At 46.5% G+C, this 22,975-nt stretch overlaps 2 protein-coding genes across 2 annotated transcripts in view; both read right to left on the bottom strand.

The window, feature by feature from the left end:
- Positions 1 to 1,874, bottom strand: part of LOC109471482 — a 2,415-nt gene extending 541 nt beyond the window's left edge. Inside the window, exon 1 of the mRNA XM_019770814.1 lies at positions 1,107 to 1,874. Coding sequence (XP_019626373.1) covers positions 1,107 to 1,874 — 768 coding nt within the window. The remainder of the gene's footprint in view (positions 1 to 1,106) is intronic.
- A 4,755-nt stretch (positions 1,875 to 6,629) lies between these two features.
- On the bottom strand, positions 6,630 to 22,877 carry LOC109471440 (nuclear pore complex protein Nup107-like). The gene is made up of 18 exons (XM_019770751.1): positions 22,755 to 22,877; positions 22,120 to 22,300; positions 20,837 to 21,024; positions 20,282 to 20,402; positions 19,655 to 19,889; positions 19,007 to 19,222; positions 18,530 to 18,716; positions 17,775 to 17,865; positions 17,359 to 17,498; positions 16,544 to 16,711; positions 11,145 to 11,238; positions 10,751 to 10,905; positions 10,063 to 10,213; positions 9,413 to 9,720; positions 8,767 to 8,934; positions 8,084 to 8,227; positions 7,384 to 7,551; positions 6,630 to 6,885 (listed from the first exon to the last, which is right to left on the bottom strand). Exons 1-18 carry the CDS (start codon positions 22,860 to 22,862, stop codon positions 6,778 to 6,780), a joined length of 2,931 nt encoding a protein of 976 aa, XP_019626310.1. The 5' UTR covers positions 22,863 to 22,877; the 3' UTR covers positions 6,630 to 6,777.
- Between the last annotated feature and the right edge of the window lie 98 nt (positions 22,878 to 22,975).

Here is a 22,975-nt window from a genome sequence, read left to right as displayed (position 1 = left end):
TATGCCATCCCCCTCCCCACCCTAGGCTGCCCCCGCGGCAACCGCGCTGATCTGGGCCGGGAAAAACATCCGCCAACTGTTCATATAATTCCAACGATTGTAAAAGTTCATAGCTATCCCATACTAGTCATCCACTCTTGTTATTAGCTAGCCTTATAAAAATGTAGATAATATGTACTTAGTACCCTGTACAACTGTTGTGCAATAAAGTTTTAACTCTTGTAATGTTCTGTGACTAGTATGTAGATTAACTTACTTTGTAACTAATGTTAATTTCTTTTTGTGCTCAATGTGTGTTGTTTTCACCATGTTATCTGTTGTATATGCGTTTTTATTTCTGTATGAACCCTGGAATATTAGCCTTATGGGCTAAAGGACATCGCAATAAAGAGAAAGCAGAAGGGAACATGTTCTGTTGTGATGCGTTTTCTTCTCAGCCCCCGGGCTTAACACATTATGTGCTACGCGTTTATTTATGTCATTTTAAAACTAGTCATTGGAACATAATTTATGCACATTTACACATGCATAGTTGTGGAGGTGCGTAGGTACAATATTCAGCAATGATTTTGGCTCTTCTGTCGTGCTCAGACATTTCATTCAAGATGTATGTTTACACTGATCAAAGATGCGTGTATCATATGTATATACATGTACTGTATGTTTACATGCGCGTTTACATTATGTATATACCCAGATACACACGGGGATAACAACATAACTTCACAACATCATTGGTGAACTAAATTGGAAACAACAAAGTCCAAAATAGTGATGACAAGTGTTATGTGTAGAAGGTATACACACTTACAAAAACATATGCACCAACGTACATAATATTAGAAAAAGCCCTGCAGCCATATCATCGACACCGATGAGGGACACCTGTGCCTGGAGATACCGCAGCGCCTCCAAGTAAAGGTTTATTGATAAAAACGAATGAGTCGGGAAGGGTCAGGAATTGTAATGTTGTATACTTAAGAGAATTCAGGCATGGCTTAAGGGTAAAGTACAGGTAGGATTAAGACAACAACATATGTGAAAAGTGACCTAGATGATCCGTAATTATCTCAGCGTGATGCCGGCCCGTACTTTACTTTACTTACCCGTTTCATGCTTCCCACCGCCGGGCCGTCCATGGGCGCACTGCCGGGACAGTACACCAGACTGGTCCGCCTCTGCATCTGTCTCTTTCGCGTCTCGTACTTCTGGATCCTCTCCTCGATGTTGGAGGTTCTCTCGGCGCCGTGGTCGCGGTCGGTCTCGGCCAGGACGCACGCCTTCTCCAAGAACGCCGCCACCTTGTCCGTGACGTCTTCCCCGCCGTTGTTGGTGTTGTTGTGTTGAATATTGATCGGGGAAGGGGGAGTCTCGTCCAGTCGGTACTGGATCGACCTGGGGTTGGTCGAGTTTCGGCTCTGCATTCTCCGTAGAGGTGGCCGCCTGCGTCCGGGGAGGACGAACGTTAACTGTTCGGGGCGCCGACGCCTCGCCCTCGAGAGGCTTGGGCCCAAATCCGACGTCGAGTCGAGAGTCCACCTCCTAAAGCTCTCGTAGATAATATTGGGTGGATGATCTGTGGGGTAAGTTGCACTCACCTCGGTGTTATCCGTTGAGGAAGCTGACACGGAATCGGGGCTGTAAGTCCGTACAGTCGGCGCGCCTAGCAGCGCATGTTGCGTCCGCAGCGCCCTCCCCTGCCTCTGCTGAAGGAAGGTTCTCCGCGCGGCGTCGTGCTCGGCGCCCCGGGACCACTGCTGCCGCTCCAGTTGGTGGGACGCCTGCAGGTGACGTACCCGCTCCAGTGAGTTCGTCACGGACAGGCGGCGCCGCGTCTGGCACGTCTGTGTCTCCACCGCTTTAGCAGCGTCCATCTTATTCAAAATCCCTTTCCCGAAAAATAAAAGGAGAGAAGTTTATTGTGCTCTGTCGGTGACACAACGCCAAAATATCTGGTTGAAGAAATTCCTCGAGACTCTCCCTCTATCCCGGAGTTGGTAACTGGACAAAACTTTGAAAGTCCACCAGGCCTAGGTAGTGACTTCTACAACTAACCTGTCGTCCTCAACTGTTGTTTCCTGTTAGTCAATATCCTTCTATCTCGCCCCTCCCGACTGCACCTGTTCGTACCGCTCACCTACAATCCAATCCCGTAAATTAAACCCTTAAGCAGACCGGGTTATGAGGGGCGACGGTGCCATCCACACCAGATGATAATCACAGTTTTACGACCCATGTTTTACCACCCCGTGTGTGGCAGGAAGAACAAGCCATTAACATGTGAAGCTCACGTTCAGCCATGTCTAGTGACAACAGATCGCGAACCTGTAAGACGAACTCTGAAGCCTTGCCGAGAACCAAGCCACTATCTCCGCACACTGAGGCGTGGGGGCGACTTAATGAGTTAAGTGAAGTTTAATCTGGTGAATCTAATTTAAAAGTTAAGTAAACCCTACAGTACTTTCTCGAGCACGCCCCGTGTCAAGGAGGTGCTCGCCCACAATTACCGATGCACACACAGCGCGCCAAACTGAATTATCCGTCCATTAGGAGACACAGCTAACCTAATAAACTGGTTCACACGTTTCACAATGGGACCCTTTTATCTAATGCTTTATTTTCTAATAACTCTTACGTAGGTGCATGGTGCTTGTTGTCGCCCAAAGTTTCAGGAATGTTCTTAAAATAAGACGAAGAAAGGGCTACATATTATTAGAACTGGCTTTTCCAATTTCGATCCTTGAAACGGCAAATGTTAATCTTAAAAGCCCCGGATTAAAACAGACGTTATAGCTCATTTTTATTGATCTAGTAAAAGGATGACAAAGTATAAATTGTCGGGCATGGTAATGATATAGATGAATATGATGATGTATAACTAGAAGGAAATGAAAAAAACGTGTGAAGTTAAACATTTGACTTGGATATTGTATTATTGTCCTGATTCAGGTATGTCCAAGATATGTGGATTGTTGATTTCAAGAGTCGGTCCAAGCAGCACAAACAAAAGTACCGTACTGTTTGTCTTTGCTTTCTCGTAACATTTTTGTCAAATCAGTCCTGGCATTATATCAACATGAAGTTATGCCTTATGACTTCCGCTGCTATGTTGACGTCATAAAAATATGAGTCACCAAGACGTTTTCCTCAAGTGTAATTTAATCTTTTCTTTCAGTGTTGCTAAGCTCCTTGTATACATGTCGCCTGGCAAAGTTTGGTCTAAAAAAACTTCTCAGACGACATCCCCACACCTGGGTTGCCTCGCAACCGTCGCCATGGCAACGCTTCCCGCCAAGCACCCCGCGACCCGTCTGTGGGGGGTGGCGGGTCGATATGAATCATACTCGGGCCTTTGGTCGTTGCCGTGGTGACGTTATCTGCGTGATTGGCGGAGGTCCCGACTTTGGTCGTCCGATTTTCTCCCCGATATAACCCGTGCATGCTGCGGAGGCCAGTATGTAACATGCACCGCCGTAACCACAGTCTAGTTTGGCAAACTGACAAATAACTCCATAACTTGAAGGACTGTCACTTCCTACACCGCAGTGGAACACTTGACACTTAGTGGAAGTTACTATTTCTTGAAAACATAACTTTAAACAACAACATATAAGCTGTCTGCTTCAACGTATATACACACACATGTAGATATAACGCATTTTCCTTTTAAGATATTACTAAAGGCCTTGCCTAAAATCATTCATGAAAGCAAGAATACAAAGAATAAGAAGATGGTGTCTGATACACAGCCTGCATCGAGAAATATAGAAGGATATGGGACATATTCCTCAATCAAGATACATGTACAATATTTCAAATGTCTCATGAAAATGTGTCCTGAAAGAATTTCTTCTTCTGTTTTCCCACCTCACTACATTCTGTACTATCTCCCTATCGAAATAACTGACTGCCTCGCATTCCTCGATCCCCTATTATTATCACACGTACTTCTTCAGAGTTACTTGGCAACATATATGTGAGGGATTTCACTACTTCAGGGGGCAGTCATTCCTGTGCCGACCCGTATCGCTGCAAAGTTTGGATGTTTGTTTTCTTCGAATGCCACGAATGTCAGTTGCCATGTCACAATTTCTTGTTGTCGCCGTAGTTTATCGGTAACTAAAACAACGAGTGTCTACACAAAACTAAGAATAATTGAAATGTGCTAAACAAGGTAAGAATATCGTGCCATGCCTTCATACCTGCACTGACCCGTAACACAGAAAAGTTTTCCTGTTTGTTTTCTTAGAGTGCTGCGGATGTCAGTTGTCGTCATCGCAATTTCGTGTTGTCACCCCAGGTTTGTCAGTAGTCAAAACAACAAGTGTCAAACCTAAGTTATTCAACTGAACAAAAGTACTCGGTACGCGCTACGCTATTAAAAACGCTTTTGGCGGAATGACACTAGTACGATTTACCGTAACTCCGGTTCACAGTGAAATATCTTTGCTTGGGCAATATTGTACGATAAAAAATATTCTATCCACATTTTTCTGCATGTTCCTACCATAATTGACATGTAAGGCTTTTGGTAAGAATTTTGTTTGAACGGATTATGATAGAATGGGAGCATCTATACTATATTAGGAAACAAACGAGTGGCAGACAGACTAACCGAAGTGCTATCTAAGCCCAATTTTACCAATCGCTGGCACCTATTATATTTGCCTTCATACAGAAGTAGTAATCCATTGGAGAGATTTATAGATCTGATTGTCCCTAAAAGTCCCTGCCAAGAGCTTTTGAAGTGTTCTGTTTACCACGACGGAGGCCGCTCCCAGCCGGGCGTGATTAATCGGCTCCATTAAGGCCGGCATCACGAGTATGTATTGTGTTCTACAATGGCGATAGACCATAAAGTCTCGTAATTGTTTACCAAGGTATTACAAGATCCATTCGACTCGACATTTAACCTAGATTAGGTTTTAGTATTCTGTGACAACATTCGACTATATTTATCACATGCAGGTGCGTATCAGCACAGTATATTGTACACTGAAAGGTACATGTAGTCTCGTAGCCGTTTTCAGGCTCTAGCTAGGGGCAGTGGATTGTTAATCCACTGTCTAAGGCACAGTAGTGGAAGGTAGAGGCCATTCCCCTCCTTCCACCACATTTTACCTTCCCAGCTGAAGTCAGGTGGAGTGAGGGAAGTTGTGTAAAGTGATTTTCCCAAGGGCACAACATCTTGCCAGCAATCAAACCTCTCAATGTTCGTAGGCTGATCACAATAACACAGCCATAAACCTCTTTGATGAAGGTTCATTATAACGTCATTAATGACCATGAAAAGATTCGGCTCTGTGTTCACAACAGTAATAAACACGTTCACCGCATGTCGATTATAATGCTATCAGTAAAACTGCACCAATGCTAAATTTGCTGCCCTACTGTTTGTTCGAGTCTGTTGAAGAGATTATAAATATCTTGACTTTTCATCAGCCTCACATAAACCAGTTAGCTTCCCAGGATATGATTCACAACAACACCCCCAAAATAGCCCAAATTGAACTCGTACCCTTAAACCGAGGTTGGCTAAAGTTTAGGAGCAGTCTGACCAGATTTAAGCCACGTCCACCTTTTGATATGAATCAAATCGGTGTTAAATTTAGCTAAGTGAAAGTATGAATAGAATCTCCTTGGTGAAAGTAATATATGTGTATGTGCATGTGGCCATGTGCATGTATATAGAGGACAGCAAGACAATCCTAATCAACATGAAATCAGGACAAGTATACCAGGGGTAACAGGAATAAAATGTAAGATTTTTATGTTAGAATAAAATAGTTGTCAGTGTACACCAACTTACCATTGTAAATGTAACATTATATACTGTATATATACTGCATATGTTTTGTACGAGTTCCTGTACTTCCTTCCCAATGTTTTCAGCATATCCCCAGGCCATGGCATACTGCACTTAATACCTCCCTTCCCCCTTCATACCGGTAGCGACCTGTATACTGACCTTCATGGTTAAACCTGCCCCAGCTGATTTGTGATGCAATGTTTGGCAACAACAATACTTTCACCAAAGATTTCACGCTATTTGGTGTGTTGATATATTTGGTGAAAAATGTCTCAAACCTCCTTTGTGTTAGATTGTCTGTCAAAGACGGAAACGTTTGGACTCGCGAAATACAAAGGGAGGAAAAATATTTTGGCGACAAAAAGTGGAACACCTTTCCCACGCCCTAGTCACACACAGCCCTTTGTTTTCGGGTCATACCTGGTTTGTGCCTAATGAAAAAAAAGATAATCCTTGAGCACTGAACCTGTACTATAGGGGGAAGGCTAATGAGTTTTGGTTGAAATACCAGTCATACACTATTCTCGGTGAATGCAGAGCTCCGTATGAGCGGGTGCCAAACAAGGACAAAAAAGGATGGCATGGAAACAGTCACTGTGCACCTTTTTTTGTAGAATGCGGGTCTTGGTGCGTGCCACATGCAGGGTACTGCAGCAGCTTCGTGAACTTCCACAACAAGAATTCTACAGTCTACAGCCAAAGTCTGCACATGTTGTGCTTACCATCCATGTTTGTTACCCTAAGTGAGAGAACACCTTCCCATCCACTGCAGTAGTACTACTAAGTAAAACTACAAAGTCACAAACAAAAACATACAAAGTTTCTATGTAAATGTTTTATTTCAATTCTCTTCAGTACCCTTGTAAATGAAGGCTTACAAACTATGACACTTTTACCTCGAGATATTAGAAAGGAATGCTTTATTAAATGTTGGGAGAAACATATACAGTGGCGTCTGATCGGCTGTTTTAAGAAGACACCTGATACCCTAGTGGGTCGAGGTTCTGGTCCAGCAGCTGGATGGAGGAGTCTCGCAGCTTCTGCAGAAACCTCTGCAGCTCATCTCTCCTGAACACCTAACGGAGATGGACAGAAGACATGGTAGGATCAGCTCAACATGTGATAAAATCAGGTCATAACATGGCAAGATCAACTTAAGATATGGTCAGATCAACTCAAGACATGGCAAGTTGAACTCAAGATATCATCAAATCGACCTAACACAATGTCAGATCAACACTAGATATCATCAAATCAGCTCAAGACATGGTAAGATCAACTCAGCACATTTTCAGATCAATTCAATTCAACTCAAGACATGATCGTATCATCTAAACACATTATCAGAACAACTCAAGATATGATCAGATCAACCCAAGCCATTATCATATCAGCTCAAGACATGATTAGATCAACTCAAGTCATACATGTAGTAAGATTTAACACAAGACATAGCAAGATCAACACAAGGCATGATTAGATCATCACTTAATCCACTCAGCCAACCAATTCCCAAAGGATATTGACAGAACACACAGTAACCAACTGACCGAGCATCCAATAGCAGGGCTTACCGTGTAGAGCTGATGCTGTTCTGATGCGATGATGTCTGCGAGCACCATGCAGTCAGCGTAGCGGCGTGTCTCGTGCAGGACGGTGTGCAGCAGGAGGGCCATGGTGGGCAGGCACAGCTGCCGCAGCAGGTCCAGCTGGTGGGTCCGACCCTCGTCCTCATCACTCTCCTGCGGGAGACAGGTAGAAACAGGTCATCACCATTTCTTGTCTTAGCTTCTAGTACATGTACTGGTGATTCGGTGTAATAGTATTGATACCAGGTTGTTGAGTGTAATACCAGGTTGTTCAGTGTAATATAACCAGCTGCAACTGTGCCTGTGAAGCTAGTGTCTTATGCCAAAGGGCAGTTATACCGGCTATGCAGATACAGGTAACGTTCACTGTTTTCACGGTCATCAATCTGCACTGTGAACTCATGATCATTACCGTTATCAAACTGTTTGTCTATCGTCAACCTCCCCGCACTTGCTGCCCCCTGTAAAAATTAAGTTCCATAAGCACGCCCATTTTTCCAAGACTGTAAAATTTTGCTGCCATCAACACAGTGAATTACAGTACTAGCCCAAGTAGCAAAGATGATTTCAAGTGTCACCTCTCTGAGCCTCACATATGAAGAGCTTGTTCAATCAGAGTTTAAAAAAAAAACAGTCACTGTGTCATAATATGTTAAAAATACTGTTTTCTACAGACAAGACTGACCATTCTCTGGTCGACCATCCAGCCATCAGGGAACAGCAGCACATTGTAGATCTTACTGACGACGTCGTCTGTCTGCAGGGACAGGGAGTGGTGCCACCTGCTCACCTCCACCTCATACTCCTGCTCTCTGTGCTCATGTTTCACCTGTAACTCACACAAGTAAGACAGTACACATACAGGTACACACATATAAACCACATACAACACATCTACCACAGCACACATACATGTACACTACCACCTCATACTCCTGCTCTCTGTGCTCATTTTTCACCTGTAATTAACACAAGTAAGTACACACATCAGAGCACATACACACACACATCATCCTCAGCACACATGCAAACCCACAGCACTCATTTACACCATTTACAGCATATATACACTGATACACACCACCTTCAATACCGGTATGCATGCAATCTACTGGTACAGCACACATACACACCACCCACAACACTCATTTACACCATCTACAACACTCGTATACACCATCTACAGCACATATACATACCACCTACAACAGTACATGTAATACACTTTGTCCACAGGCTCAGCACACATACACACCATCAACAACACTCAACATACAAACACCACACACACACACACACGAACCACACACATACACATACCACACACAAACACAGCACACATACACACAACATACCCAGTTCTCTCACCTTCTCTGTGAAGTTTGCCCCCTCCTGTAGTTTGGGTCTGTGTGGTTTGTTGTGGTGGAAGTGAGTGAACCAGTCGTTGAAGGCGTCGTGTGCCATGAGGAATGTCTGTATGCAGATGTACTCCCTGATGGCGTTATCGTCTTCAGCGGGAAGTGGTGCACTACCGTTCTGGGAAAGGCAATGAAGAAAGAAATTAACAAAAATTCTTCAAACTAATGGGCCATTGTGTCCCCTATCCCTTATCAGTGAAAATACCACTTCCACTGAGTGCCTTTCTGGCCTTCTCAAATGATCTGTCAATGCATATTGAGCATCTGCAAAATATACTAGTAAGCCTTTATGAACTATGAACTGAGCTTATTATATGTCTATATAATGGAACTTGTCTAACCTTTTCCTTGCTGTCTAAACACATAGCCTATACAAATTTAGTGCCAAATTTCTACATAGCAGGATGGAGGTTAAGCTACTATCAAACTTTGCCCAAAGTAATGAGCTAACTTCCCAATATCTCTTACTAGTATACACAACGTATACTAGTAAGATATGTACACCAGTAAGAGTACATTTGTACACACAATGTAACAGCATGCAAAAGTTAAAATTTTCCGAGCAAATTTTCCCCCTAAACTAGTACTGGAGTCACCTGTATCTGCCACTGCCTGTTGATGACGTCCACAGACCCTGAGGGGATCTTCTCAAACACTTCCTTTGCTGCCGCGTGTTTCTTCATGGCCAGGAAGGTCCGCATCACAGCGTTACTCTGCTTCAGGGCCTCCGCCCGCTGCGATTCGTCAAACACCAGCCAATCGATGGCCCTGATCTTCCGCCTGTCCTCCTCGGACGTGGCGGCCTCCAGGGCGGCGGTGACCTCCGCGCTGACCTTGAAGTCACCTTGGTCGTGGGTGCGGATGTTCTCCACCACCGTCTTGGTGATGGTGGGGATGTCCAGCCCTGGAGGATTGTGGGAATGGATGGATTAGTTACCCTGAAAGTTCATGAAGCGAGTTTGAGCTATTTTGCAAATGTACCAGCACTAACATACTAAGTTACAAAATTGAAGTATGAAAGAAATAACGGCAATGGTTTCTGAACAGTTTTTAGCAATGATCCATGCTTCCCGAATTCTGAGTGGTGGAGGTAAAATTTTGTCTGGTGCAGGTAATTTTCACCTGCATCAGTGCAAGTGTGCAGAAAAAAAGTATTTCAAACTCTGTACTGGCTTTTTCTTCTAACCCCTCCAACAATCCCTTACCTAGCAGCTATCTTCCTACATTCTATATATAATTCCCTAACCTGCTTCCTCTGCCAGCTCCAGGCACATCTGCCTCTGCGAGTGTTCCTCCACGCGCTCCAGGAAGTGTGCGTACAGCAGCACCTGTCGGTCCAGCGGCAGGGTCGCCGTGTAGAACGCCACCAGCTGGGTCTCACCTGCCTCCATCAGGGTCTGGGGAAGCCAGGGCGTGAGATCAGAACCAAACAAAAAAAAATTGTACACAAAACCCTGACAGAGGTCATTGGCAAGTTCAGTGGCAGGCTAACATCGACTTGTCAGAACAGATCATCATCATCACTAGGTCATGATGGTTTCACTCATTAACTCCCTTCCTCTATCTCTCCCTGTCCTCTATAGCTTTATGTAGATCTTAAGTGCAGCAAGTATCCTCACATAGAATATAAATACAGAAAAACAACAGAAAAAACATGACTTTTGTGTCATGTCTTTTATAACAAAATCAAGGAGGAAATAAGATTGGTATAAATGTGATGGCATAAACAAGGATGGGATAAACGACACAGTATCAGCCACCAAATGCAGAATATTTCACTCTCCCCTCTTTTCCAAAAGTTGGCAGTGGGACCTACCCTGAAAACCAAGGGAAGAAATATAATGCATATTATGTAACAAAAGGCACAATACATGTATTTCTCAGCAAATGCAAAATGTGTCAACTCTATGTTAAAAGCTGTCAGTGGGACCTACCCTGACGTAGTGCTCCAGAATAGCGGTGCACAGCTCGTCCTTGGTGTGGACTCCGATGGAGCGGAAGAACAGGACCAGGTGGGCCATGAAACGCACCAGGTGCTGGTGGGGAGGGGAGTCAGCTTTTATCCACTCACTCATGGTCTCTATCAGCCCTACAGAGCAGAGGAGGTAATATGTTACAACTGGATGAGAGATCAAAACTGAAAAGTTCTGCTGCAGTACTGTGGACTGCTGCTAGATTGCCCAAAATCTAATTACAAAATGTACTTTCAGCTTTTGTCACAACCTACCAACAACCCAAATATCATTAAGATCCATGCACAAACACCCAAACAAACGAATTCGCAGGCTTATACAGGCAACCAGAGGATCAGTAATGAACGGTCCCTACCGTCCACGTCCCCCAGAATGATGTATTTCTGGATGATGTGGAACGGCTCCTCTGCTTCTGACTGGACCCCTTCATGTGGAGATGACTGGAGCTCCTGTAACGGAAAATGGTTCAGAAACGTTGCAACTTGTTCCTTTCATCACTACATTGTCTCCGCATTCCCTCGTATGTCAGCCTTCAGTGGAATGACATAAGGTGTAGTGGGCCTGACCACCCCCATTTCTCACTTGGTAGCTCCCAGAATGAAACTCCCATGATTCCTTGCTGCGCATGCGCACTGGTCAGTCTTAATTTTTTGAGCCTCTGGCAACACACCCCCGGTGTTTTTCTCTTGGTAAAATGGGCTCGAAGCGCGAGGACAGACGACGCAAGAGTTCAAGAGCTCCCGAAGAGCGGGAGGAGCGCGCGCGCTCCTCCTCGAGGCACGCCAGCCGCAAGAGGACGGCGTCCAGAACCGAGCACATGGCGCCCCCTCCCCACCTGGGGGCGGCCATGATGGTTCTTCACAACATTCACAGCCGCCCAAGTTGCGGCCTGTTACGGCCCCCGGGCGACGACGTGGAGTCCACGGCGGGCGGAATCGAGTCTGAAGAACTTCATGAGGAAGAGAAAGACACACGTGTCGACTCTCAACTCGAGAAGAGGAGCGAGGAAGAAGTCTTTTTGGAGACTCAAGAGAAGAATGGTGACAGCAGTGCCGTACGTATATCTGCCTTAGAGCAGAATTTCTCTTTGCTTTCAGATAAGCTGGACGGACTTCAAGAACTGCTGGTCAACCAACTGACGTCTTCAGAACCCTCGAGGAAGCGGCGAGCTTCGACTGGCGGGGGACCGGTTGCAGAGAAGCGGCAGCGCTTCACAGCTCAGCCGGAAGAAGGGAGGGGGCGGCAGCACCTTTCCCGACGACAGCGCGTCATCCGACGATGGCGGCGATGACTTCAGCGCCCTAGAGCCGTTTGACCCGACAGCCAACAAGGCCAAGGAGCCCTGGGAGGCCGATGATATTGTCATTCGGTTCTCCGAGAAGTACTTCAAGCACGAGAACCAGTGCAGGGGAGAGGCTCTAGAGAGCTGGCAGAAGATGCATGACTGGCCAGACAACAAGCCGGACAACATGGTGGCACCGGTCCTGAACGATTTCTTGTCCCGTGCTGTCATCGAGAACGACAAAAGCAGGGTGAGGTGATCGTTTCTCACGATAAAGCATTGAAAGGGGTACAATCTAATCTTGTACAAGTGGCTTGCCCTTTAATGAATCTTTGGCAACTCATTCAACGTTGTGACAAGGATAGTTTTGAAGAGTTTCAAGTGACAATGAATGATTGTGCTAGTTCAGCCATGGCACTTCTGGGATCAGTGAATTCACAGTTGTCATTCACCCGACGTTCCTTTGTGTCCGAGTCTTCTCAGAAGAAGTTCAGGGACATCTTCAAGAAGCCTTCAGATGATCCCCAGTACCTGTTCCCACCAGATCTGGGCTCTAAGGCTAAAGAGATGGCTTCAGAGGACAAGGCAGTCTCCGGGCTGCTGCAGAAGGAGGGGTCGACCAACAAGGCTTCAGGGTCGTCCCAGAACTTCCGTCGAGGCGGCGGCGCCGGTTCGGGCGGTAACAGGGGAAGGAACACACGTTACTTCCCAGAACCAACTACAGCTATGCAGGTAGCAGCTACCAGTCACGTCCATCTTACTACAACTCATCCCGGTCTTTTCGCTCCAAGCCGGCGGGGACGGGAAGCGACAACAGAAGAAGTAAGCACCCCATCTACTACAGAGAGTGGGGCCCGGCGTTCGACCGAACTGCAAAGTGTACCTCATCCGTCTCCGCTGCCTCATGCCGGCAGGTTAGCCCACTTCCTTCATCGGTGGCAGCAGGTGACTACGGATCCATGGATCCTTCAATGTGTCCAGGGGTACAAGTTGGAGTTTGCGACAACGCCGCCAATTCAGGGACGTCTTCCACTGTCCCGACCGAGAGACGACGCACAAGCGGCAGTCTTAGACGAGGAGGTAAGAACCTTACTCACCAAGGGAGCAGTTACAGAAGTTCCCTACCATCACACACAGTTTGTTTCAACTTTGTTCACAGTACCCAAGAAGACAGGGGGTCGTTCGACCGGTCATCAATTTGAAACCCTTAAACAAGTTTCTTCACAAGCAACGCTTCAAGATGGAGAGTCTTCGCCTCATCAAACATCTAGTGCGGCCAGGGGATTACATGGCCAAACTAGACCTGACAGACGCATACTTTACCATCCCAGTTCACAGAGACGATCGCAAGTATCTGACGTTTCACTGGAGAGGAAGATTCTACCAGTTTCAGTGCCTACCCTTCGGCATCGCCACCGCACCTCGTGTCTTCACCAAGGTGATGAAGGTACCCATCGCACTTCTGCGTCGGCGAGGGTTTCGTCTGGTAGTGTATCTGGACGATATTCTAGTGATCGCTCACTCAAGAGAAATGTGTCGGAAGGTGCTTCAAGCAGCCATCGATCTGATCTCCAGTATGGGATTCGTGCCCAACTTATCCAAGTCGGTACTGGAACCGACTCAGCGTATCACCTTCCTCGGCTCAGGCATCGATTCAACACTGATGGTGATGTACCTTCCCGAGGACAAGGTGTCAGCTCTACAGCAGATGGCGGACACACTTCTGTCAACAGATTGCCCGGTGTCAGCAAGAGATCTTGCAGGGATCATCGGGAAGCTACAAGCCACAGCACCGTCGGTCTGGCACGCTCCACTTCACTTCCGGTATCTTCAGCGTCTGCTTATCAGAGCTCTGCGAACGTCAAGAGGTCACTGGGAAGGTCAAGTCTCTTTGACAGCAGCCGCCCGCACGGATCTGGTCTGGTGGAGAGACCAGTTGGCCAACGCGAACAGTCGACCGATTCTCGCTCCCTCAGCGGACTTGGAGGTGGAATCGGATGCGTCAGGTACAGGTTGGGGCGGCTTCTGCAATGGCGTCCACACCGGAGGCCGTTGGACAGAGAGAGAGAGCAGAGCTCACATCAACGTCCTAGAACTTCAGGCAGCGTCGATGACAGTACGCGCCTTCTGCAAGGACATCGAGAATGGTCACGTGAGAGTTCACTCGGACAACTCTACTGTGGTGGCATACCTGAACAGGCTGGGCGGCACACGGTCGCTCGCTCTACTGAACGCCACGCTGGATCTTTGGCAGTGGTGCGCCGACAGGAACCTGTCTCTATCAGCGAAACACATCGCAGGCAGGGAGAACATTCGAGCAGATTTTTGCTCTCGACATTTTTCCGTAGCAACGGAGTGGTCTCTGGAACGGAATACGTTCCTGAACCTTCAGGCAACGTTTCCACTACTCAGTCAGGGGGTGGATCTGTTCGCCAGCAGAACCAACCGACAACTGGAGCAGTACGTGTCGTGGCATCCAGAAGCGGAAGCCATGGGAACAGACGCCTTCACACTACGGTGGAACGAGTGGGAACTAGCGTACGCATTTCCCCCCTTCAAGCTGATCCCGCCAACACTGCAGAAAGTGCGGGAGGACAGAGCTCAGCTAATCCTGATAGCACCAGTGTGGGACACTGCGGTATGGTATCCCGTTCTACTAGAAATGGTGGTGGAAGAACCGATCCTCCTACCCCAGCACGAGCATCTCCTGATCCAGGTAGAGTCTGGGCTGCCGCACCCAGAGGGCAGCAAGCTGCAACTAGCCGCATGGCATGTTTGCGGAGACAACATGCGGTGTACGGCTTTTCGACAAAGGTTAGCCGAATTCTACTGGCATCATGGAGGGCAGGAACACAGCGTCAATATTCCTCGGCCTGGGACAAGTGGAGTAGCTGGTGCCGTGGACGGGATCTTGATCCCGTTTGTGCTCCTCTGAGTCAAGTGTTAGAGTTTCTGTTATCTCAACATGAGAGAGGGCTCCAGTACCGCACAGTGAACGTGTACAGATCAGCCATCTCGTCCACACATCTTCCCCTGGAAGGTCGTCCGCTAGGGGAACATCCTTTGATGCGCAGGTTTATGAAAGGTCTGTTTGAATTGCGACCTCCTTTACCCAAGTATTCGTTCACTTGGGATGTCAGGCAAGTGTTGGACTTCTTGCGCCGCTGGTCCCCGGCCAACTCCTTATCTCTTCGTCAGCTAACACTGAAGCTGGCTATGTTAGTGGCACTGGTATCAGCAGGAAGGGAGCAGACACTTTCGTTCCTGGACGTAAAACTGAAGCGAAGAATTCCAGAAGGAGTTTGTTTCCGAGTAGAGAAGCTGACAAAGACTTCTCGTCCGGGCAGTGTGATTCAGGAGATCATTCTACCCAAGTTTGAAGAGGACCGTAGGTTGTGCCCAGTTCGATATTTGAAAGTGTATTTATCAAGAACTCGGAGTTTTAGGTTATGTGATAGTTTTTTGTTTCGTGCCCTGGTGGAACCGCACCAGGCAGTTACGTCAGCAACTATAGCTAGATGGCTGAAGACTGTCTTAAAGGAAGCGGGAATAGACACACGTCAATTCACAGGGCACTCGACACGCAGTGCGTCTACTTCAGCAGCACAACTGCAGGGAGTATCTACCAAAGACATCATGAGAACAGCCAATTGGTCGTCTTGCAGTACGTGGGAGAGATTCTACAAGAAGCCTGTGGTGAGCAACAACTTTGGGCGAAGTCTCCTGGCCTCAGGCTACAAAGGCACCTTATGTCATTCCACTGAAGGCTGACATACGAGGGAATGCGGAGACAAATGAGAATTGTACGAACTGACCTGTCAGTGATGGACAGGTTCAGTTGTCTCCGCATCCCTCTAGGTCAGCCTCCCTCCCTGTCAGATCATCCTAGAAGTCTGGTGGATGAAGCCCTCCCGAGTACACTTCGGCCAGGAGCCTCTACAAACAGAAGACTGACCAGTGCGCATGCGCAGCAAGGAATCATGGGAGTTTCATTCTGGGAGCTACCAAGTGAGAAATGGGGGTGGTCAGGCCCACTACACCTTATGTCATTCCACTGAAGGCTGACCTAGAGGGATGCGGAGACAACTGAACCTGTCCATCACTGACAGGTCAGTTCGTACAATTCTCATTTTTCAGCCATGGAGATAATATCTGGTGTTGAGATATTGTCAATTTGATAGTCTTCACTTCAGCTAACAGTGAAAATAAATACCAGCATTAGCTACTATTGAATGGAAAAAGACATTCTATTTCTATGTATTAGGGTGATCACAGTTGTTTTTGTTTACATTATAATATACATGCAAATTGGTAAGCAAATCTTGACACAGTCACGCTTTTTTGCCTACTACTCACAGGCCGTGATGTCATGCTGATCACTCGTACTGCTGTTTTTATATTTGTATATGCTTGTATGTATGCTCTTGAGGAGTGGGCCCCTTGTCTGATCATCATATAATCAAAAAACAAACCTTAAAGATGGCCTCAGGTGTGAGTACCCTGTCCCAGTACGCGGGGGGGAGGGGTTCCATGGGGCGGTCTCCGCGCACCGTTCGGATCTCCTGCTCCACACGCGAGTCCACCATCACCTTGTAGTACGCCCACAGCCAGTCTTCCCAGGATTCACAGGCAGGCAGCAGCTGCAGGGGCAGATTCAGATTTTATTGCAATCAACTTGCAGGTTACATACACTTGTGTGATAACATGAAATCAAGGAGGTTAAATACAAACTTGTATCACGTGTAAATTACACATAAAGACGAATGTACAAACATGTTAAAAGCAATGAAAAATGGGTCAACACATGTCATTCAGAATCAAGTAGGTAAAATTAAAGCCTAGTACTGTTATGTCATATCAATATGGATTAGCTATTAATTGAATAGCTTCAAGGCTCTAGTATGAGGTCACAATGTTAGGAACACTAGTGGCGGGGACGGTAACCTTAGTCTCTTTGGTTGGTATAGAAATGTGTTACAATCCGGTTCAGCTTACAGATATGTGCATTGTATTCTCCAATACTGGTTTTCTCCAGGACAAATTGACAGTACACAAGGAAACTGTTCCTCAAGCAGTTGCAAAGATATTGAAAACTGTCCACTTTTTGTCAGTGACTAATGGAATCTGTAGTCGAGTCGTACAGGTATTTATCCCAAAATAATGAATTACAGAATATTCAGTTGCAATTTGTTGAACTTTCTGTCCACATGTACAAAGAATTGAAAAAAAAAAACAGCTTAAAGTTCTGATTGATAAGAAAGCTCAAATGTTGAAATGTTTCCCCCACCTCCTTGAGGTTGCCGCTGAGTGCAGCATACACAGCTCTCTCGTACAGGTGTACGTGTTCGTCCTGCGCCATCCTCCAGCAAACTGCCTTCCACACATCTCGGTTTGGGTTCCCTTCTATGGGTGACAACTCACTGGAACCTGGAATATTTGTAAGACCGCAAAATGAAAGTCACATACAGTAAGGCAGGAATTTTTGGTCACTGGTGGGAAATTACTAGTACTTGATGAGTCTCTGACTCTTGCATCTGCTGTTTTGCACCAACCTCTTGAAGTTATGATAGTGGTCTATACATTTGGGAATCACAGCATTAGATTCAAACAGAAGACACATTTGTATAGAAGCCTCCTTGCAATATTTGCCCAAACTGCAGCACATTCGTATACCCTGTAGAAGGCCTGATGGAGGCTACTTACCCCCGCCCATGTTGGGATCATGGTGCAGTCTCCATCCCTCCAGAGTGGCTGCTCGCCAGGACTGACCACATTTCCTGCACAACCTCTGGGCCTACAGCACAGGGAAACAAACACTGCTTACATGTCCTCTGCTTTTGTAACTATACGCAACAAACGCGTACAAATCTAGTCTAGATGACAAACACAAATCCTGAGCAACACCACACAGTGGAAAGGTCTTTTGTGGTTAGAGTTGTTAACTAAGAATCTGAAGGTTCTTTTTTTTCAATCCCTGGTAGGCCCCAATGTTGTGTTCTTGTGAAAGACACCTAACACCCATTTCCTCACTCAAGTCAAGTGACAATGAGCACCTAGCTTCGGTTAGGGATGGGATGTAAATCTGGAGGTACAGTGTTTGAGGAGCCACACCTGGGAAACATTAAACATCCTACTGTACTTATGATCGAAAAGAGTAGGGGTCCTTCCTGGTGTGTGAGCGGATCAAACCTTTCAGTCTGGATTTATGCAGCTTGTACTTAATGTACAAAACTATTACACTTATAGGTAGTTTACCGGTTATGGAAAATGAACAAACAAACACCATTTTCTGTTCCTACCTCCTCCAGCTGCCCCGCCCGCAGGTAGGTGAAGATGTACTTCAGCAGGCCTACCATGTAATGTAGCTAGCTGCCGCATGCCTGCAAAGCTGCTGTGTTATACCAAAGGGCGGTTATACTGGCTATACAATTACAAATACAGATACTTTCTGTCCCTACCTCCTCCAGCTGCCCCGCCCGCAGGTAGGTGAAGATGTACTTCAGCAGGCGCACCTCGTCCTCCTTATCCAGGTCAGCCAGGGGCCGCTGCTGTCTGATGGGCGCATCAGGGTCCATCTCTGTCACCAGCGCCCTGCTGCCGTGGGTCAGGCCACTGCCCTGCTGCAGCGTGTGCAGGGTGTTCTCCCTGTAGGAAATATGAGAAGCTCCAAATAAATTTTAGTGCAATAAGGTGCACATGTACCCAGTATTTCAAGCCCTCACTGTGTATCAAGTAATCTTGACACAGCTACATGTAGAACGTGATGAAAGCGATCAATAGCTGATAGTGAGAGAAAGTTTTATCTGCGATTCTTACAGTTGCTACAAAAAATAGAAATAAAAGATTTCTGGTCAGAAACCTTGCTTTGAACGCTATGATGTCTATACTAGTATTATAGTAAGTGACGTTGACCATCAGAATCAAGACTGACTCACCAGCAAACTGACTGCGAGTAAAACTCCACTTTCTCGTAAAAGTCCACCACATCGTCCGCCGCGTTCCTCTCCAGCCAATCGATGACCAGCTGACTCTGTCTGGTGGACGCTTCCCGTTCAAACAGCGCCTCCACGATCTTCCGCTCGCTCACGTTGTTGTTCACCAAGTCCGTCATCATCGCCTCCGACTCTGAGAACTCCGACTGGATTCTGTCCCTGTACGAGGCAAAGTTTGAATTATTCCCAATTCACAACAAGCATTGAAGAGTCTTTGGTTAGATAAGACATGGCTTGAATTAGTTGTTGATCCTGATCTACCCAAACATGATTTAGATGTAGATCTGACTATGATCCTCTGACTGGATTCTGTCTGTGTAGAACGCAAAGTTTGAAACTTAGCTTTCTTAAATGGATGCACAGCAGACCTGATCATGATGAGTACATAAGAAAGTGTCTTATTAATTATGAATAGAAATATGCAACTGCAATACAGTATGAAAGAAATAATGACAATGGTTCCAGAACAGTTTTAGTATGATCCATACTTCCTACATTTACCTACGTAAAGTTTGTCTGGTGCAAGTATGCAGAAAAAAAGCATTTCGAGTCCTGGACATGTCACACGAATAGACAAGTTCGTGTACTGACTTGTACATGGAGAAGAGCAGTCTCCAGGTGCACTTCTCCTGCTGCAGCAGCTGCAGGACCGTCAGGGTCAGCTGGAACTTGTTCTGCGCCGTCGTCACCTTCTTCACGATCCTCTTCAGCAGCGACACCTGCTCGCAGCACACCTGCTGGTACTCGTCCAGCAGCTCAAACACCTCCTTGGAGGTTGGTCGGGCACGCAGGCGCTGCATGAACTCTGTGTACACACCTGAGGAGGCTGGGGAAGAATGGGAACTTTGTAAGACAATCATGATAACCATAGAATGGTGGCTGTCAGGACTCCAACCTGTGTACATGGTCTAAGGAGCACATGAACTCCTTGTACATACCTGAGGACTGGGGTATGAAAGGGGATTGTGTGACTGGGGTTGCCATGACAATTACCATGGTAACTGTAATAGAATGGTGGCTGTGTACATGCCTGAGGAGTACATCAACAGAAGTTTACGTACTGTATCTGCGCAGTGAAAGTGTCATATCCAAGGCAAACACACTGTCTCTATGGTAATTCCATCACCCCATAAACTTCCCATCTCTATAGTAACTAACCATCTGCATCTCTATGGTAACCCCTGTTGCCATGGTACAGTACCCTGACCTCCTCCCTACCTGCCAGACCTGGGTCCTCCTCCAGCAGGAGTGACATGTTTGTGGATGTGATGTCCTCAGTCATCCCACCCGGTGTGTACATCTCCATGGTGGATGGGGGCCTCTGGGCAGGGGTGTGGACCTTCAGGAAGTGACAAGTGTTATGATTGAAAGTTATGGCGCAATAAAAAAAAGCAGCAAGCAGGAGACCCATAAATCTTCTCAATACCACAGTCTAACCTGCACACCAAAACCTCCATGATTCAAAAAATGGACTAGTTTGTTCTCCTGGCAGCAAAAGGCAAACTTTGGGTCACCGTGTACATAGCAGTAGTTAAGTTTGTCACCAAACTCTGCCATGCATGGCTTTAGGCCCTTCTCCACATTTGGGGGTGGGGTGGTGTGTGTGTTTGTTGGAACAGGATCTTCAGGTGGCCAGCTGTATTTAGCTATTTAATCAGGCTTAATCAGTGGTCATTTCCTGGAAATTAGACCTATAGACTTAAATGGTTTAACCCTTAGCATACTTGGTGACTTGATATGTAGTTGGTGAAGGGTTTAAAAGTGTTAACTGACCATGGACTGTGACAGAGGCATGGATTTGGCCGGGGTCATTCCCAGGGACATGCTGACATCAAACTGCGATGTGGACGGGACCGGGCGCGGTGTGTAGCTGGCGTGTCGCAGCTGGCTCCCCGGGGTCCGCGCCATCCGCAGGACCGGGCCGGGCGTTCCGCCGACCGCCTGGTCAAGCAGCTGCAGGGCTGGGGCCAAGGTCAAGGATGCACCAGACAGACATACATGTGTAATGTGCAGCTGAATCAGATTCTTAACAAGTGAAGTAGATGCTTCATGTTTCTTTCTCCATGCCACCTAACCCTAGCCTGGGTGCCATCCCCAGTAGTATATTCGCAAACTCTATAACTGGGTCTGGACTTGCACACATATGTAGCGTCTGGAGTCTAAATATTCGTTCAGATTTTGAACGAGCGCGCTGATTGGTCCTACTCGTCTAAGCCCTTTTTGGGGTATGTACATATTAGGTAAGGGCCGTTCGGACGTCCGAACGGCGACGTTAGCGTCCGTTCGAACGTCCGAACGCCTTATCATCAACATGTCCGACGGCGAACCGAACGCTAAAGCGCACATGATATAGCCGTAGTCAGTCTTTCCGCGATAAATCATCAACATGGCTGACGCACAAGCCGCTCAGCTCACGGAGGTTGATGTTGACCTCGCAATTAAAAATGAGCAAAAAGATGCATTGAATAATTTCGTTCGTGATGTTTTGGGCGTCCTACCAGTAAAAAAAAGAACGCACCGAGAAAAGGAACACTCGCGCGAAGATCTGTGTTTACAAAACAACAAACATCACTTGAATAATGCAGGCGCGCCATTGGCCGTCGCCTCTGAGGCTCAGCCAATCAATAATGAAGCCCCGCTGCTCGGGCTAGCTCATTACGTGACGTCATGACCAATCGTTTTATATGTGATCAAGTCCAGACCCAGTTATAGAGTTTGCGAATATACTACTGGGGATGGTACCCAGGCTAACCTAACCCCTGGGCCCATAACCAAGTTTATATACAATGTGTTAAATCCATTACAGGTATATTTGCCTTCCTGGACTTCTGACAATAACAATACATAATACCATGGAGGTACCTCCATGATAATACGTACATAATTTGTATCTAATAAAACTGCTAGAAGGTGCTAATACATACAAGGTTTGGAGGGGAAAAAGTACATGTAAATCAATTACAAGTCAGCTAAGATACAAACGTACCAAAGAAGAACACATTTGTTTATGGCAATAATGTTAAAAATCAAGATTTAACCTCATTATACAAGGATACATTTCTCGACATTGGTGCTTCTCCTGCGTAGCGTCCTGCTGGCCGCCTCCTGGCGAACTGCGGGTGACGCCGCGAGGGCAGCGGTAGGGAAGGACGGTCTCAAGTTCTTACGGAGCTGCCGTCTCTGGTCCAAAGCCTCGTTCATGGCGCTTGGGTTGAACTCTGCTCCCTCCTGAGACATCTATACAAAAATTATGATTACACACCAGTTACTAAGACGTGGTGGCCACCATTTAGTATAAGTACATGACTCAGCTTCACACTAGCACGAGTCACCAAGTGTTAATACCTACAGAGACATACTGACTCTGAACTGAACCAAGCGAAAAACTAGACTAGAGACCACGTCTAGCGACATAAACGTTAAACAAGAACAACAACAACAACATGTGCTAGTATATGTGTAAAAAGAGAGCGCATTTATATGATAAAATTATGGCAGGTCCAGAACTTTTCCGGTCACTAAAACCAAGGACATTATCTGTAAAAACCGAGTCAGACGCACTCGGACAACACGTGTGGGGGAGGGGGGCAACTTTCACTTTGTAAACCACTTTTTGTGTCCCGAAAATCTTAACAATCTGTGGAAAACATAGAGAATTCTTGGAGTCTACTAAGATCTGTGAGACACTCACTTGCCAAATGACCCCGATGGTGGAGTCTGCGGCGTCCGAGAAGGACGCAGACAGACGATCTCCGGGAGGTTTCCGACCGGACTGAAAATCTTTTCCCGCCGCCGCCATTTTGAACGACTAGACTATTCCATCATTGCAGTACAAGGGTAGATTTCCGTCACAAAGACCAGTTACTGTCACGTATATTTTGGAGTAAAAGTACAGCAAAGCTACCAGTAAAA

Source organism: Branchiostoma belcheri, unplaced genomic scaffold (genome assembly GCF_001625305.1).
Source record: "Branchiostoma belcheri isolate BF01 breed outbred unplaced genomic scaffold, Haploidv18h27 scaffold25, whole genome shotgun sequence".
NCBI lineage: Eukaryota > Metazoa > Chordata > Leptocardii > Amphioxiformes > Branchiostomatidae > Branchiostoma > Branchiostoma belcheri.
Note: the sequence above shows the minus strand (reverse complement) of the source record. Positions and strands in the feature narration are given on the sequence as shown.

Bases quoted from the DNA above. Each gene is read 5' to 3' on its own strand.
- LOC109471440 (XM_019770751.1), bottom strand. From the start codon at position 22,862: ATGGCGGCGGCGGGAAAAGATTTTCAGTCCGGTCGGAAACCTCCCGGA. The intron at 9,721-10,062 runs GTTAGGGAATTA...ACAATCCTCCAG, and splicing joins GGAGCTGGCAGAGGAAGCAG to GGCTGGACATCCCCACCATC. The intron at 6,886-7,383 runs GTAAGCCCTGCT...CATCTCCGTTAG, and splicing joins AACAGCATCAGCTCTACACG to GTGTTCAGGAGAGATGAGCT.